The sequence below is a fragment of the Lipomyces tetrasporus genome, assembly GCF_029532465.1.
Source record: "Lipomyces tetrasporus strain NRRL Y-64009 chromosome Unknown POJ06scaffold_4, whole genome shotgun sequence".
NCBI lineage: Eukaryota > Fungi > Ascomycota > Lipomycetes > Lipomycetales > Lipomycetaceae > Lipomyces > Lipomyces tetrasporus.
The window spans coordinates 1,879,614-1,894,760 of record NW_026611599.1 but is presented as its reverse complement, the minus strand read 5'-3'; the positions used below and the strand labels follow the sequence as shown (position 1 = coordinate 1,894,760).

Genomic DNA, 15,147 nt, shown 5'->3' with positions numbered 1-15,147 from the left:
CTCCCAATTTTATTCTCGCTTCGACTAACCAAGGATCTTCTTAATAAATCATAACTAAGAATATTAATTAATTGTTACCCAATAGCTTGTCAAAGTATATACAATCTACCGTGTCTGCTATAAAATTAAACTCCTTGTTTCGTGTTCTCGACTCGTTCGAACAGCAATTCTGATCGTTGCTGCATTCGGCCCCACATTTCTCGGCGTTGAACACTGTAAACCTTATTGTGCGGCTACGTCATGAGCCCTTCTCGACTCCTCCCAACAATTGTGCCTATTTAGAAGTTATCTTGGTAACTAGACATTTCCAATCGTTGCAGCCGGAGACGTCAATCACGATAGAGGGTGGTCACTCGATAACGGCCGACTTATCGTCCGACGTATATTACCATCCGCCATTACAATGTATATGGATATTTCGATAGCGAATTGTCGGCCATTCAGCATGACATCATTCACTTGTCAACTAGGGCTGTATACTAATTGCCGATAACCCGATTTTGCCTATACTATATCGGCGACAATACTATATAGTCTGCCTCCAGATCTCGCCGATATTTTCTGTCGATATTATTGCAGGGATATATGCTTGCCTATAATAGTATAGGTAAATATACCGCATATCGGCAGTATTACTAAATTAGGAATAGCTAATGCCGATAAGTCACATGATTTGGTCATGTGACTTCGGAAAATTGCTATTCCGACCCTCGCCGGTAGGTCTGTATAGCTTCAGCACGGTGACGAGGTCGGTTCTAATCGCTCTATATGGGGCTGTGGGTGATTTCTGGCTAACCGTTATCTGAACCTATCTGGGGTAATTTGAAGGAAGAAAAGGCAAAGACTCTGCAGTTATTATCAATTCTGGTATCCCATCTTCAAATAAAGCTTCTTCGTCCGTTTAGAAGTCGGTAATCGAGGCGTTTCTGGCGGGGTAGTTATTCGCTAGTTGAGGTCCATAACTGCAGTCGTCGTTAAAGAATGGGTGACTTCCCGTAGACATTTTGGCGCGACCAGAATAGTACATTCGCAAAAATTGTGCTTACGTAATGACCAGATTTTTGGCCAGGCGGACCAGACTCACAAATAGTCGCACACTCGCAAACTACATTCGCACACCTCTCACGTGATAACACGACGCGTCGCGCATCTGTTTTCCTACCAGGTCTAATTTCTCTCATGTAGTCCACGCCCCCATAAGAATGCCTGTCCACACTGGCCGAAGACTCCGAAAACTCCGAAGACGCCGCGAAGAGGAGGACGACGCGGTTGTGATGGCAATTACTCTCGGAGCGCTAGAAACATCAAACAGTAGACTTTTACCTTACGCGTCCTGTTCTCCTTCCCCCGAAAAAGAGTCCATGGCGGATTCTACGTGATTCCGGTGACGAAAAGGCCTTCATCTTGACGACCGGGCTCAGTCCAACCGCGTTTGACTACGTGCTAGACTGCGGCTTCCGCGACGCATGGGACACGGCACCGATTGCCCGCGACGACGTCTACGCCTATAGCGAAGCTCGTGCGCGTCAACGATCTCTTGATGCGGATGGGGCATTGGGCCTGGTGCTACACTTTTTGAACTCGTCGATGACGCAGTTCACCCTGCAGGTGGTGTTCGGCATTGTGCCATCTGTTAGCTCAAGATACCTTCGACATGGTCTTGATTTACTTCTGAAGGTCCTCCAAACTGGGGTCCCGGAGGCGACGATACGTGGCCGAAAATGACGGACCTTCAGATATATGCAAGTTTAATTCGCAATCAGCATCCAATGCTGGAAAATGGGTTTGGTTTTGTTGATGGGCTGCATTTGCCCGTCCAAGCAGCTGGGGATGCGGAAACGCAGAATACATACTATAATGGGTGGGTACATGCACACTTCACATCGAACATTTTTGTATTCTCCCGGTCGGTACGATTCTCTATGTAATGATTAACGCCCCAGGCAGCATGCACGATGCTACCGTGTCGCGTGAACTGTTCCAGAAGCTAATTCACGAGACGGAAGATGGTTATTACTTAATTGCTGACACAGCCATTCCATCGAGGGATGCACTTCAACATAAGATCAAAACGCCGCTGAAGTCCAACTTCACTGCTTGGCCAGAGGATCCTGTCGAGAGCGCGATTCTAGCTAGGACCAACAAGCAATTAGTATCCGCCCGGCAGGCAGCGGAATGGGGCATGAGGTCCCTGCAAGGGTCTTTTGGTAGGCTGAAAGTATTTCTCCCAGCTAATGACCATAGATTCCGTTGAGTTATTATAGAGACATGTTGCCGAATTCATCAGCTTCGAGTCCGGCTCTTGGGAATCTCTGAGATTCGATCAAAGTACGAACCAATTTGGAACGAAGCGGACGAAGGGGTCTACTCGAACTTCGGCAATATGCTGTTTGGAGATATTGCGAAGTTTGATCGTATTAGCCAGTTCTATAATAGAGTTTGATTTCTTATTTGTGTATCTATTTAGCCAGTAGCCAATTGACTGCTTCTATTAAAGATATACGTGTTAATCGAAGTAAATGCACAACCAATTCTACTTAGAATCCTTGACGAGTTCCAGCATCATGACTCTATTCAGAGCACCATCCGTCTCTGCCACCAGATCAGCTCGCTCGCGATTGAATTGTGCGACGAGGTCGGCACGTTCGCGAAAAAATTGATTTTCCATCTGCGACAAGGAAAGTTTCAGGTCTCCAGCTCTTTCCCGTAGTTCATCGACGTCAAGCAGCAGTCTGTTTCCTTCTCGAGACTGCCGAAGTTCCTCTCGAAGCTCTTCAATCTCAGAAGTGTAGAGCTTCGCTGTATTACGCCTATCGACGTCCAAATAAGAATCTAAAAACGCAAAAACCACGCAAAATCACGCCGGCCCATTGTCAAGGCGGTCCCCAAATGAGCGGGTCCGCCCTGACTTTTCCTGCACTTCATCTGTCAGCTGATTAGCCAAAACGTTGCTCATATTAGACTGAAATCGATAGCATCTTACCACGCACAAGGGAAGGACCCTTGACCGATGCGACAAAGGCACAGTCAAGGGTCGACAGAAGGCGCGCGAAGGTATCCCAGGACGCCCGACAGATAAACACTACTGAGGTTGACTCGTAGGCTTCCTCCAGAGTCACTTTGAACTCCGATGGAATTGTCTTAAGAAGTTGCCGGAAATCATTCAGAATCACATCACAAGGCCCTCCGGTCAACGAGATCTTGAACAATACGTTTGTCTCGTTGCTCGAAGGATTTGGGTGTTCTAGATTGCTGGACGGTCGACGATTCACAGACAGAACTAGAGGGCGTGCATTGCCAATGATTTTGTGGACGGCATCCGGAGCTCTAGGGGGCTTCAACCGCTGCAGTTCGCCGTAGAGGTTCTCAACACTGACGAACAAGTTTCCGTCCTTCTTTAATGCGTACGCCGCCTTGCGGAAGCGTTGTGTGAAAGACACACCATCTGTCCGCGAGCGAACTGTATGACGGTCATCGCAACTGGCGAGCAGCTGGACGGACCTATTCCCGCCTGCACGAACTGCGGAGCCAGCATAGCAACAATCAAGCACGGTTAAGACATCCAGATTTTGCATAGAATCATCCCTAGACTCTAGAATAGGGTGATGGATCACGGTCCAGTCCACCTTCTGTCTCCCGTTCTCCGAAATAAGCTGTAATCCGTTTGATTCCATGTCAATGACGCCATGACCTATATAGGCGATGATCAGTAGGGATCTGGAGTGTAAAAGTCGGTCCAGCTTAGCGACTAGCCGCTTGTGGACATCAAATCCAGCAACTTTGGAAGTCTTTTCGATAGCAAAGTCGTCAACATCATTGATCCCAAACACGTCCTTCATACAACCGGCAAAAGTGATGGCATCTTTATCAGCACCAGTGGCATCATCCTCAAATCTAAAAATAAAGACTGCGATGCTTTGATAAGTTGCACCGCGCGCTTCGACGGCTTCTTTGAGCTTTGCACTAAACTCGTCGATAGGAATGGTGGCTGAGGTTGGAGCAGTTGACATTATTGTGGTCAGTGTAACGTTTGACAGTATTATTTCAAGGACGAGTAGTATGGAAGAGACAGAAAGAGACAGACAGAAACGACAGAATCGCAAGTTCTTAAAAGTGCGACCGCGCGTGGGGATCGGCGAATTGCGGCTTTTAGATGGGGGGATCGTTGTTTGAAAAAGGCTAGGTGGATTGACCAGCAAGATGCGGTTAGGGTAGACGGCAGGGACGAGGAAAAAGATCACAGGCTGTCGTTGCCCCAGAGTTCTTTGTCTCCGTTTGCCTTGTCCCTCAGTCCTTATTGTAACATCCTGGGTCCTTTCCTTTTCCTGCTGAAGACCAACCGTGTGATTTGCCACTTACTCTCCTCACCTACGCCCCATTTCAATTCGCTCATGCTTTTCTAGTAATTTTCTAATTTGTGCGGCTCATACATTCATTCCTGCGCTAGCCATAATCGCCTTTACTTAAGTGCATTCGCTATGGCCCTATTGTACCGATTGTACTCATCTGGCCCCCAGACTTTTGTCCTGTCTGACAATCAGTAGTAATGTGCATCTGTATATCTCAATGAATACAAAGATTTTGGCGTCGGTATATACTGCGATCTTATCGCCAAGCTGCCTTCAACTGTCCACAGAATTTTCTGTCTTGTTCGACCTTAGTCTCTTCTTCTGGACTTGTTCAGTGTGAAAAGATTATCGAAATGGTCATATGGACCCTGACGACGAGGACCTAATCCCGCCAACGCTGAGCATAACATTACCTCCAATACCGCTATCCTCACGTCCGCCAACAAAGGAAGACGTGGACAGAGCGGAGTACTTAATGAATATGGTAAAATCAACTCTATCCGGTAAGCATACTGTTATGTGCGAATGCGTTGATACCTCGCCACTGAGTGGATTTCTTTAGCTCCAATGGCGCTAAAAGCAAGCCGAGAGGACCTAGACAACACCCATAATTACTATCTACGCGTTTGCGAGAAATACGAGCAACCCTGGGAGTTGTCCAGGCAACAGAATAGGGGTTGAGAGACCCATTCAAGTTTACACTGCTGTATTTTTAATTGGAGTATCATTATTAATATATTTTAGGGCAAATATCAAAAATGCCCGCCAAACTTTTCATAATATCGAAAATGCCCGTTTCACCAGTACTCGCCGAAAACAGTTAATAAGTTTGCAATATACTGTATTGGTCAAGATCAGAACCTAAATAATACGCGTCAACACAACGCGCGGAACAGAATGAGAGCCAGTTCAGAAGACTGTGGCAGCCCTAACCTTTTCATCGCCGCTAAATCGACACCAAAACTTGCAAGAATCTCGCGGCCATTCTAGCTTCGGTCACGTGCTGAGTCTGTCGCTTGTGCTGTTAGGTTGCGCATATATGGCGAAGGTCTGTGGTGAATTAATGATTACGCCCCAACAGCGGTGCTGTCGGCGTCAGGCTTTGGGAACATAAGTTGCATTGTAGTCGCTGTGATCTGGTCGGTACCGTCGTGTCAGAAACACTACGTCGTAATTCGGGGTCTAATTGTCCTTCTTTTACTTGTGGGTCTTCTCCCATCTATATATACACTTCAATACATGACGATGGACATCCTCAAATAACTCTAATCTTAACTGGCGTTTAAGCCTGCACCCTAATTTAACTATAATGGGTGTTCACCATATTTCCTCAAACCTTACAGGCGTTTACTCAACCTTAAGGCGTTTATTCTGACACGTCGCTACGAGTGTGCATCGGATGAAGGAATTATGGTGGGCGGAAAAGCAATCGGTCGAGATGTCCATTTCTACAACTTTGCAGAGCCTGATAAGGCGCTTGGTGGACTGATATTGAATCCTTCTGTAACCGGAAAAAACTTTCTCTCTATGCTGGGCATCCTCATCGTTGCATCTGGTCTGTATCATGTAACCTTGCGAACCACCGGACATGACCTAACGCCGACTGACGAGCCCCTCCAGCCAGGCCACTATGATATAAGGCCATATTCTCGCAAAGGTAATGTTGATTCTAAGGAAGTCTCTGTATGTAGCGGCTGCTGGAATTTGACGCAGACACAATATGTGGAATGCGATCGCCATGCGGTTAGGGGATTTAAGGCTGTTCGGCGTGCCGGGAACGGGCATGAGCGACAAGTCGCCGCCGCCTCGTCGTTGTTTGTACGCTTGTTGGGTTTCTTGTTCTTTGGGATTTCCATTTGTGTGTGTTATGCGAGGATTTGTTAAACTGTAAGATCGCGATATCCCTTTGCTTGTCAACCAGGCAACAGCCTTTTATCCTGGGCCGGATCCTACGGATAGATAGCAGGCCCTGGGCTGGATCTTTGGCAATGTGAATCGTGGTCTTAGACATATTAGCACTGGCCTGTACGGCAAATCGAGGGGAACATTATGAGAACAGTCCTCGACTTCGAAATTGGATCTTAGTTTCACCGACACAAAGGCATACCAGAATGATCTTGAAGTTTTGCTCGCGAATGAACCTGGACAGAGGCTCGATCCGTAAACCCTGAATCCACATGCGTCGACGACAGTCACGGGATTGCGTACTTTCTTCTACTTGCATTGCCTTTAACGTGGGATCCGGCGACCTGAAAAATTACGCGCCCTATATATATGATCATCGGTAGATCTTCACACGATGGAGGGGATTGGCCCCTAACCTGCCACAATGCTACTGCCATGCAGGCTGCAGGCCGTCATCGTAAAATAGCTATATTGACTTAAAACCTCTACTGCAGCGTCAGAGTGGTTGTCATGTGAGCCAAATTCAAAATGTGATACTGAGCGATTTGCTGTCTCACATGCGTATGCGGCTCGGATATGACGTAGATTAACGTAGAGAGGAGGAAGGGCGGTTTGTGCGCCGCTACAATCGGGCTCTTGTTTTGGTGCATTCACACCGGCCGAATCCAAACCAGCCGGTTCTTATTGACAACTCAAGTATTTCAGTTTCTGACTGCACATATGCAGTAATTCCTGAGCTACCTAGAAATCTGAGCACAGGGCTATAGGCGGATAGGCGGATTTGGCGGATAGGATATCCGCCGCGGATACGTATCCGCCTTACTTTCGATTGGCGGATATGGCGGATATGGCGGATAATCCGTATATTCTTAATTAAATTGAAAAAAAGGTCAAAATCGAGCAGGGTTAGGGTCAGAGTTAGCCCTAACCCTTAACTTGCATAGTCCGACAAGAGGTTATGCTAGCACTGTCGTACACGCTCACATGTAGCCGGGATCACCGACCATATACGTTGCATCCGCTACAGCGAGTCCATTTAGAAAATTCAAATATCATGTTAGAGAACTTTGCGAAATTTTGAAGAAATTAGATATATAATAACTATTAATGAATTTTGCAAATTTTTAAAGGCGGATGGCGGATGCGGATATGGGAAAATTTGGCGGATATCCGCATCCGCCACAGCCCTGTCTGAGCATTCTACCGCTGCGCGCTAATTCTGATTCCGTAAAGCTGTTGATCATCGTGTTACTGACTGACATTATGAGTACCATTGACAATCTGGAAACATACACTGACGATCGTCTGCCATCACATGTCATACGGAGATATATATTAAGCAAGGGCCCGAAGAAGTCTTCCGAGACAGCAAAGAGAACTGCAGATATTTCAGGCCTAGCTCCCGAGACAAGACCAACCAGACGACATTGTACACTAATGCAACCCACCGAACTGATTGACGCTATAAGACGGCCCCTTTCACCGGATACGCAGGTGGAGGTGCCTGCTACTCGAGAGGAGTACGATCAAGTGTGCGAGGTAATCGAAAGTGAAGAGATGAAGTGTGTATTGTGCAAGTCTGCATGTTTGAAATCTACTGACCAAAGCTGAAGGCATCCTCAACTGTTGTACGACAGTGCGAGGAGTGTTGCCATCGTCGTGGCTGCACCAAGTCCACTTCACAGTGGAATGGCAAGCGAAATAATGGTCCAATTAGGGATGAAGTCAGGCAGGAGTTAGACTCTGCCGTTTCCCGCGGGATCTTCACTTCGACGGATGAAACAGGACACGGGCCACAAGCCATGGACTTACGACGAGGGCATGGGACACGGTGTTATCGTATGATGGCGTGACTTGGTTTGGTCGAGTGGGGAAGCATTGTCCTCCAGACTTTCCGATGCCCAGATGAAGACTGTGTCAAGAGACTCTGCTCGACCCCACGCAGTCTTTCGTACGTGATAACCAGCGGCTTGTGTGATTGACAACTAACATGCATTGATAGACACTTGTCAGAAGGGGTGCATTCGTTGGAGTGGACATACCGCCTAACCTGGATGAGGTTGTGCTGGGAGACTGTATTCCCAGTCACGTCCTTAGTGATGGGCAGATAGAGACCAGGCCAGTGAACTTTTTCGCCGCGACTGGTTCGAAGCGAAATTTCGTACCGTCATGTTGCGGTACGCATTGCAGCGCGTGCGGGCCAATGCTCTAGTTCGGCAGTTTTGAGTTATGCGTCTTTTCATCTGATATGTCTGTTTGGGTTTGTATTTGTAGTCTTTATTGCTGCATCTTTAGCTCATCCTCCCCTCTCAAGGGTCTGATCACATTTTTATTCTGTAGCCAACTCGCCTATTGTTGGTCATAGTGCGGTGTAGCTTCGAGTGATTGTACTTCTGAAATAGAAAAAATCTTTTGTTATTGTGGTTAGCTCGTTCGGCGCATTCGCGTACGTCGAGTAAAGGAGTTTCGAGCACTGGCACAGCTCAAGCATCAGGTAGGAAGTATAAACACTGATATACCATGGTTTTGTGTATTTACTTAGGCAGAACAACATCTGTGCTCTGATCACTTTGGGTTATCGCTTATTATTAAGCACGTGCGCCACGGAACACCACGGCACAATATGTGGGATTGTGCCAAAAATTCATGTTTTCGATTCCGTCTCGTTGTTCAACACAGTCTGTTTTCATGCAGATACTGGGCTGCACCTGATTTCCCACTAAGCACAGCACGCAAGCGTATCAATATGAGAGGCAGCTATAGAAGAAAGATACGAGAGTGGACCGCAATCACAGTGGAGTTCCGGGCCAGATCACAGTCACAGACCGAGTCGCAGTAGAAAACAGACATGATCGCAAGCGGAAATAACTACGCGTATTGAAATATACCAAGGTAAAAGCTTAATCTATACCCGCTAAACTAATCTTCATCCAATATCATGACCTTTACGCTCCCTGACTGGGGATCCGCTGTTGTTTCAAACGCCTTAACGCTTCCCTCAAGAGCAAACTTGTGAGTAATAAGCTTCTCGATGCCATCGACCAAGCCACCATTCATGAGTCGAATCGCTTTGGGCCACTGGTTCGCGTACCGGTACTGGAACTTGAGATCGATCTCGTTGACAGACAAGATCATGAACGGAATCTTCTGCGTAGAAGCGCCGACGCCGATGCAGAAACATACGCCTCGGAACTGCAGAGACAAAATCGCAGATGAGAGCGAGGACTCGACGCCGGTGCACTCGAGTGCAACGCGAGGCTTGAGGCCTCCTGTTGCGTTGATGATATTCTGCGAAATCACCTCCGGAGCCTGACCGCCCTCGACCAGAACAGTTCGGACTGACGGAACAATAGCCTTGGCAAACGCGAGTCTGTTTTCAGCAATATCGGTGATGACAAGCGGTTCAGCGCCGGCAGCGCGCGCACAGAGTGCAGACACGATTCCGATCGGTCCGGCTCCGAGGACCACAACGGGGTCGCCTAGCTTAACGCCTGCGTTCTCGATACCGGCTAATGAAACACATAACGGCTCCAAGAGCGCGCCCTTTTCGAACGACATGTCGCCGATCTTATGACACCACTCAGCGGCATGGTTCACGTACCGCCGCAACAGTCCGGGCACGGGTGGCGTCGACTTGAACTGGACGTCCGGGCAGCCGTTGTAGTGGCCATGAAGACACGCATCGCATTTGTAGCACGGAACACCCGGTTCGATGGCCACCTTGTCGCCCACTTTGAGTGAAGTGACTGAAGGGTGGACTGCAATCACGACGCCGGCGGATTCGTGGCCGAGGATGTGTTCGTTGCGAACAATCATTGTTGGCCCAATCTGGCCATGCTTCTGAAAATGGATATCGGATCTACTGACTTAGCAACAATCTTCTATGTGGATCAGGAGTGTGGGGAATACGGACCCACAGATGCCGGTCGCGCGGACGTGGACAATGACTTCGCCATGTGCGGGAATCAGCTTCGTGGGTTCGGCTTCGGCAACATATAGTTCGTGCTTTGGGTTGGTGTAGACGCCAATGTTAGGCTTCTGTGAGGCGGTCATATCTGAATGAAGTGGTCTAGAAAAATAGCAACCTAGACGATAGTGTGGAGATTAGGCAGCGGGGCAGGGCGCGACTTTATGTGCTAAACACTCCAATTTGACCAAACCTCTTCGGCTGCTATGACGTAGGGGCACTGCGAGATGTAGGCTCACAATATGCGGAATTGAAATTACAATTAGTTAACTTATATTCAGAGACATGTACTATCCTTGCCTTGCCTAATCTGCTCACTATTCACTGTTAGCGGGGTTGTCGCGTCGCTTGTCGCTAACAGCCTGCCGTATCACTTCCACTGTCGTTCGTCTAGTTTGTAACATACGGCGGTTGTTTCGGTTGTCATCTCTAATTGCTGGAGGTGGGTGCGGCTCATCATTAACCGGCTAATTACCCTCGAGTCGGCAAAATCGCTTCCCTTTCCGTATCCATAAATGGCGCACTCACGTGACCCAGAGTAACCCCTGGATTTTATAGAGCGACCCCCACTAAGAATAATTCAATGCTAGGAGGCGTAATTTACCAAGGAACGAGTACTGCTATGCAATCTATACACTTTGCGTCCGCAGTCGCACGCAATTATGAAAGCTAACGCGAGCAAGGAGCAATAAAGTCACTTGAGACTCCAGCAGGACAGACCCGGACGCTTTGTAAACAGCATTGTTAACCACTTAGCCGCTCTCGATCGCTTGCCCCTTGCACCAGCAGAGATCCACACAACCGCAATGTCGACTGACCCGTTCTCGCTCTTCTCTCTCAAAGGCAAGGTCGCCTTGGTCACGGGGGCATCTGCTGGAATCGGCTACGCAATCGCACAGACTTTCGCTCATGCAGGCGCAGATATCGCCTTTGGCTACAACTCTTCCCCTACCGCCGTTCAAACTGCCGCCGCTCTCGCAAATGCAGCCAGCGTGACCGTCGAAGCATACAAATGTCCAGTAGGCGACCCTGACGCTGTCGCATCCACGTTCGTTTCTGCGTTGGAGAAATTCGGAAAAATCGACATCGTCGTGTCGAACGCCGGAATCACATGGACCAGCGGCGAGCTCATCGGCCCGCCAGATCACAAGGCGTGGAAACAAGTCATGGATGTCAATCTCGACGGAAGCTACTACGTCGCCAAAGAAGCTGGCAAGATTTTCAAAGCCCAAGGGTCGGGCTCGTTGATATTTACGTCTTCGATTTCCGGCCTCATCGTCAACATCCCGCAAAAACAGGCCGCATACAACGCGTCCAAGGCCGCCGTCACCCATCTCGCCAAGAGCTTGGCCGTCGAGTGGGCCTCATTTGCGAGAGTGAATTCCGTCTCGCCGGGATACACGATCACCGAGCTCACTAGGTTCGCCGACGCCGGCATGAGGGACGAGTGGGTGCGGCGCATACCCATGGGACGAGAAGCGTTACCTGTTGAACTTGTTGGAGCATATTTGTATCTTGCTAGCGATGCGAGCACGTACACGACTGGCAGCGATATCATTATAGATGGCGGATATACTTTGGTCTGATCTATTGTACATTATCGTGATGCATTTTATAATTTTGATTTAGTTATATGATATATCTCAAGGCTTCCATAGCATAGATTTACCCCTGCAAGCGACAAGTTTCGCGTTTCCAACGTCTATCGACCTTCTCTGGAAATAGGTTCACGAATTCACAAATTTGGTAGCTCTCTTCAACCCTAATCTTGAAACCCATAACTTACGCTAAGTCGCTGACAGCACTGAGTGCTCATAAACCGCTGTCGCGGAAAGCGTGTTAGTCTCGCCAACTGGACACGCACCATTTGGCACCTATGCTAATTGTAATCAAGTGGGTTTTGTGTGCAAATGGCAGCGTGAATATCATAAAACAGCTATCTTGAAGCCTGAGTGTAAGAGCTCGTAAGATACGACCAATACGCAACCTACTCCTACAAAGTAGGGCATCGTTTGCGCAAGGTGCTATTAATCATTATATTTCTCCATAACTTATATAATGGACACTCTGCTAAAATTGCCACGAGAGCCATAGTGGAGACCTACTCCCTTTACTATCATCAGCCATTGTCCTCTCTACAGTCTACACCGTTCTCAGGTCCGGCGAACTTGAACAGATTGAAGTCAAATCCCCAGAAGTGACTTTCATGCAGATTGAAACAGTCTCATGTACATATTAGATTGCTTTGGCTGGCTCTTCCCATTGAGCCGCACACCCAGTTAGGGTTGAAATCTACATAAGAGGCGAATCACTGGATACATGCAGCCCTAATTGTCACTGAATCTCGGCACTTCACGCAGATTATGTCTCTAAAGGATTTTAATTCAACCTGGATTTAGGCCACTACAATAAGTGTTACTGTGTTGAGTTAGCAGCTACTGCTCTGCTAATTTTATATTCACAAATAGTAGACGTTTTGTTCGTTGTGACACTCGTCTCGCGACGAATGGACGAGGCGTCGGATATTGAGTGAGGAGGGAAACTCTAAATCTATCGGTGCCTCCGGGACGAATTTTTTCGAGGGTCATTGTGAGAGTCGACGCCGTACATCCAAACACACAACACACGCGACACAATTGGTTGGGTATTCCGTCAATTAGGAAGGTCGGTTATTTCGCGATTGTCATTGAACATCGGACGTCAGTTTCGGAGCAACCGGAAGGCAAAGTAGAACAAGGTGACGCCGCGATTGCCGCAAACAAACATTGTGGTCATATTCTTACGTCGCGTTGCCGAAAGATGGCCTGTCTCGTTCGATGCCAGCGGAGGATACCTCCTGTCGCACATCAGATCCGTCTCCGCACGTTCTCTAGTACGTCGCATACTTTCAACGATCAGCAACAAGGATCTACGTCACAGATACCACCTGCCCGGCGACAAACTAAACGACAAGGTCGCACAATTTCCGCAAACGCGCTGCGAAGTTGGCGGCGAGGCGATATTAGTTTCTACACCAATGTCGACACGTCCAAGAAAGCGAGCGGGTTATATGGGTACGACGAGGTCCAGGCTGCGTGGCGGAGTTTGATTACGGTCGACAAAGCAAGTCCTGGTGTTGGTCCCATTACCCAGACGCCCGGTTTGATCGGCGATGTCTTTGCTGCTGGCCAAGTTGAGCCAGTCGGCGATGAGCAGGATGTCTTCGTGGAGAGCTCAACGACCGCGGAGGAAGTATCTGCTGAAGAAGTGAAACATGCTCTGGCAAGGTGGTATTCGTACGAGATTGAGGTCGAGAAAGACAAGGACCGTAGTGGCAAGAAAATCCAGTGGTCGGCGGTGAGAAGCCACGCCCGGTCTGAGCAAAGGGCTGATCAAAGACAGCGGCCTGAGCGAAGGGCTGATCAAAGACAGCGGCCTGAGCGAAGGGGTGATCAAAGACAGCGGCCTGAGCAAAGGGCCGAGCAAAGACAGCGCGCTGAGCAAGGGGCGGAACAATCACAGCGCTCGGAATGGTCCGTTGGAAGACAGCAGGCCCGAACCGCGACTGAACAGATAGGAGAATGGGAAGAATCTGAAGATTTTGACGAATTTGATGAGGAAGACGAGGACTTTGATATCGACCAGCATGACGGTGTCGACGAGGTTTATGAAGGGGACGCTAATTTTGACGAACAGTGGAAAACGTTCGTGCAGTCTCTTTCGATTCGAGATGACGTCAAGAAGTTCATCACCGATACCAGCGACATCGACGGTGATGACTTTGAAAAGGAAGTCGAGAAGTTGATGAAGGATCTGGACAAAAATTTGAGCACCGGTGAGGGTGTCACCATCACCGAAGAGCAGCAAAAGTTTATTGAAGAGATGGAAACGCTGCTGGAAGACGTCGAGATTGAGCAATACTCCCACGAGGCGATGGAAAACGACGTCGACAACGCAATTCAGGCCCTCGGTATTCGTCCACCGTCGGCGGGTGATGTGGACACTGCACGCTTAGAACCCAAGGAACGCGAGTTGGTCGACGAGTCGCAGGTCAAAGCAGTACCGAAGCCGCTGACTCCTAACCTGGCTACCAAAGTGAAGCCACATGAGAACATTGCCACTCTTGTACCAAGAGACGCGACAGAGGAAGAAAAGATGGAGGTATTCACGAAAACTATCGAGCAAGAGCCAGAGATGCTCAACCGAGACCAGGCCAGGGAATATCTGCCAAAAGATTTCCCGTCGCCAGTCCGTGTCCCATTCGAGGATATTGTCAAGAGTGGCAACTACGTTGAGCGACCGGTGGTCGATGATAGGGACTTGAAGCCGACGGAGATTTATGGCGATTACTCACGCTGGACAGAGTTGGAGGACAAGCGGTATGGGCCTGTGCTGACGAAGAACGGCTCGATTAGTCCGGCGGATAAGGAGAAGATGGCCGCTATCATTGATCGGTTTATGTCATAATTGTACTTGATAGTTATAATATTGTAATTTGTATATAACGGTGGTTTAAACAATGTCCGTTTCCGCTGCAACGACATCACGTGAGCATTGTCAGGAGCCTCATCTAGAATTGCCACTGATGCTCCGTGCACGTCTAAATCTGTTTAGGAATTGCATGTCACGTATCATTGCATTACAGATATTATGTATAGCTATCTAAGCAAGCCGCCTTTTGAGCCTTCGGACCTGAGGCCCGACAACGGCTTAATTTACGCGACTACCGATTTCGAGTCGATGCGGAACTCCGAGGTACCGTAACGCTGCGACCTACGCTGCGACCTACTGTTGTACGCCAAAACCGGTTGGATCCCAGTAGGATATAGCTTAGAAGTTATCAAAACTCAGTTTGATCATGGGATTTTCGGCAGCTTCATTCTCTATCGTCACAGAAAACTCGACATAATCAAACCAGACAGTCCTCCTGCCGGTATAAGGAGACAC

General features: G+C 48.5%; 8 protein-coding genes across 8 annotated transcripts; 6 read left to right on the top strand and 2 right to left on the bottom strand.

Annotated features, from left to right (window-relative positions):
• Window positions 1-1,202: 1,202 nt before the first annotated feature.
• On the top strand, window positions 1,203-2,443 carry POJ06DRAFT_281304 (uncharacterized protein; the record flags this gene model as incomplete). Its single annotated transcript, XM_056189939.1, has 5 exons — window positions 1,203-1,268; window positions 1,300-1,677; window positions 1,737-1,906; window positions 1,948-2,207; window positions 2,256-2,443. 5 exons carry the CDS (start codon window positions 1,203-1,205, stop codon window positions 2,441-2,443), a joined length of 1,062 nt encoding a protein of 353 aa, XP_056045045.1.
• An 86-nt stretch (window positions 2,444-2,529) lies between these two features.
• POJ06DRAFT_99262 (uncharacterized protein) lies at window positions 2,530-4,141 on the bottom strand. Its single transcript, XM_056191883.1, has one exon. The coding sequence runs from the start codon at window positions 4,008-4,010 to the stop codon at window positions 2,958-2,960; it is 1,053 nt and encodes a 350-aa protein (XP_056045044.1). The 5' UTR covers window positions 4,011-4,141; the 3' UTR covers window positions 2,530-2,957.
• Window positions 4,142-4,281: 140 nt separating this feature from the next.
• Window positions 4,282-5,071, top strand: POJ06DRAFT_251915 (uncharacterized protein). Its single transcript, XM_056187464.1, has one exon. It carries the CDS (start codon window positions 4,711-4,713, stop codon window positions 4,909-4,911), a length of 201 nt encoding a protein of 66 aa, XP_056045043.1. The 5' UTR covers window positions 4,282-4,710; the 3' UTR covers window positions 4,912-5,071.
• A 459-nt stretch (window positions 5,072-5,530) lies between these two features.
• Window positions 5,531-6,009, top strand: POJ06DRAFT_251914 (uncharacterized protein). The gene is made up of 2 exons (XM_056187463.1): window positions 5,531-5,904; window positions 5,961-6,009. The coding sequence occupies exons 1-2, from the start codon at window positions 5,760-5,762 to the stop codon at window positions 5,981-5,983; spliced, it is 168 nt and encodes a 55-aa protein (XP_056045042.1). The 5' UTR covers window positions 5,531-5,759; the 3' UTR covers window positions 5,984-6,009.
• Window positions 6,010-7,683: 1,674 nt separating this feature from the next.
• Window positions 7,684-8,067, top strand: POJ06DRAFT_251913 (uncharacterized protein). The gene is made up of 2 exons (XM_056187462.1): window positions 7,684-7,816; window positions 7,868-8,067. The coding sequence occupies exons 1-2, from the start codon at window positions 7,692-7,694 to the stop codon at window positions 7,992-7,994; spliced, it is 252 nt and encodes an 83-aa protein (XP_056045041.1). The 5' UTR covers window positions 7,684-7,691; the 3' UTR covers window positions 7,995-8,067.
• Window positions 8,068-8,912: 845 nt separating this feature from the next.
• On the bottom strand, window positions 8,913-10,307 carry POJ06DRAFT_275285 (chaperonin 10-like protein; the record flags this gene model as incomplete). The annotated part of the gene is made up of 2 exons (XM_056189639.1): window positions 8,913-10,113; window positions 10,168-10,307. 2 exons carry the CDS (start codon window positions 10,305-10,307, stop codon window positions 9,174-9,176), a joined length of 1,080 nt encoding a protein of 359 aa, XP_056045040.1. The 3' UTR covers window positions 8,913-9,173.
• Window positions 10,308-11,027: 720 nt separating this feature from the next.
• POJ06DRAFT_295268 (uncharacterized protein) lies at window positions 11,028-11,860 on the top strand (the record flags this gene model as incomplete). The annotated part of the gene is made up of 1 exon (XM_056190501.1): window positions 11,028-11,860. The coding sequence occupies one exon, from the start codon at window positions 11,028-11,030 to the stop codon at window positions 11,805-11,807; it is 780 nt and encodes a 259-aa protein (XP_056045039.1). The 3' UTR covers window positions 11,808-11,860.
• A 774-nt stretch (window positions 11,861-12,634) lies between these two features.
• Window positions 12,635-14,839, top strand: POJ06DRAFT_251911 (uncharacterized protein). Its single transcript, XM_056187461.1, has one exon. It carries the CDS (start codon window positions 13,021-13,023, stop codon window positions 14,665-14,667), a length of 1,647 nt encoding a protein of 548 aa, XP_056045038.1. The 5' UTR covers window positions 12,635-13,020; the 3' UTR covers window positions 14,668-14,839.
• Window positions 14,840-15,147: the final 308 nt, after the last annotated feature.

Excerpts from the sequence above, each read along its gene's own strand:
- POJ06DRAFT_99262 (XM_056191883.1), bottom strand. The coding sequence starts at position 4,010 with ATGTCAACTGCTCCAACCTCAGCCACCATTCCTATCGACGAGTTTAGT.
- POJ06DRAFT_251915 (XM_056187464.1), top strand. The coding sequence starts at position 4,711 with ATGGACCCTGACGACGAGGACCTAATCCCGCCAACGCTGAGCATAACA.
- POJ06DRAFT_251914 (XM_056187463.1), top strand. The coding sequence starts at position 5,760 with ATGGTGGGCGGAAAAGCAATCGGTCGAGATGTCCATTTCTACAACTTT. Across the intron at positions 5,905-5,960 it reads CATCCTCATCGTTGCATCTG|CCCCTCCAGCCAGGCCACTA; the intron begins GTCTGTATCATG and ends CCGACTGACGAG.
- POJ06DRAFT_251913 (XM_056187462.1), top strand. The coding sequence starts at position 7,692 with ATGCAACCCACCGAACTGATTGACGCTATAAGACGGCCCCTTTCACCG. Across the intron at positions 7,817-7,867 it reads ATCGAAAGTGAAGAGATGAA|GCATCCTCAACTGTTGTACG; the intron begins GTGTGTATTGTG and ends CCAAAGCTGAAG.
- POJ06DRAFT_251911 (XM_056187461.1), top strand. The coding sequence starts at position 13,021 with ATGGCCTGTCTCGTTCGATGCCAGCGGAGGATACCTCCTGTCGCACAT.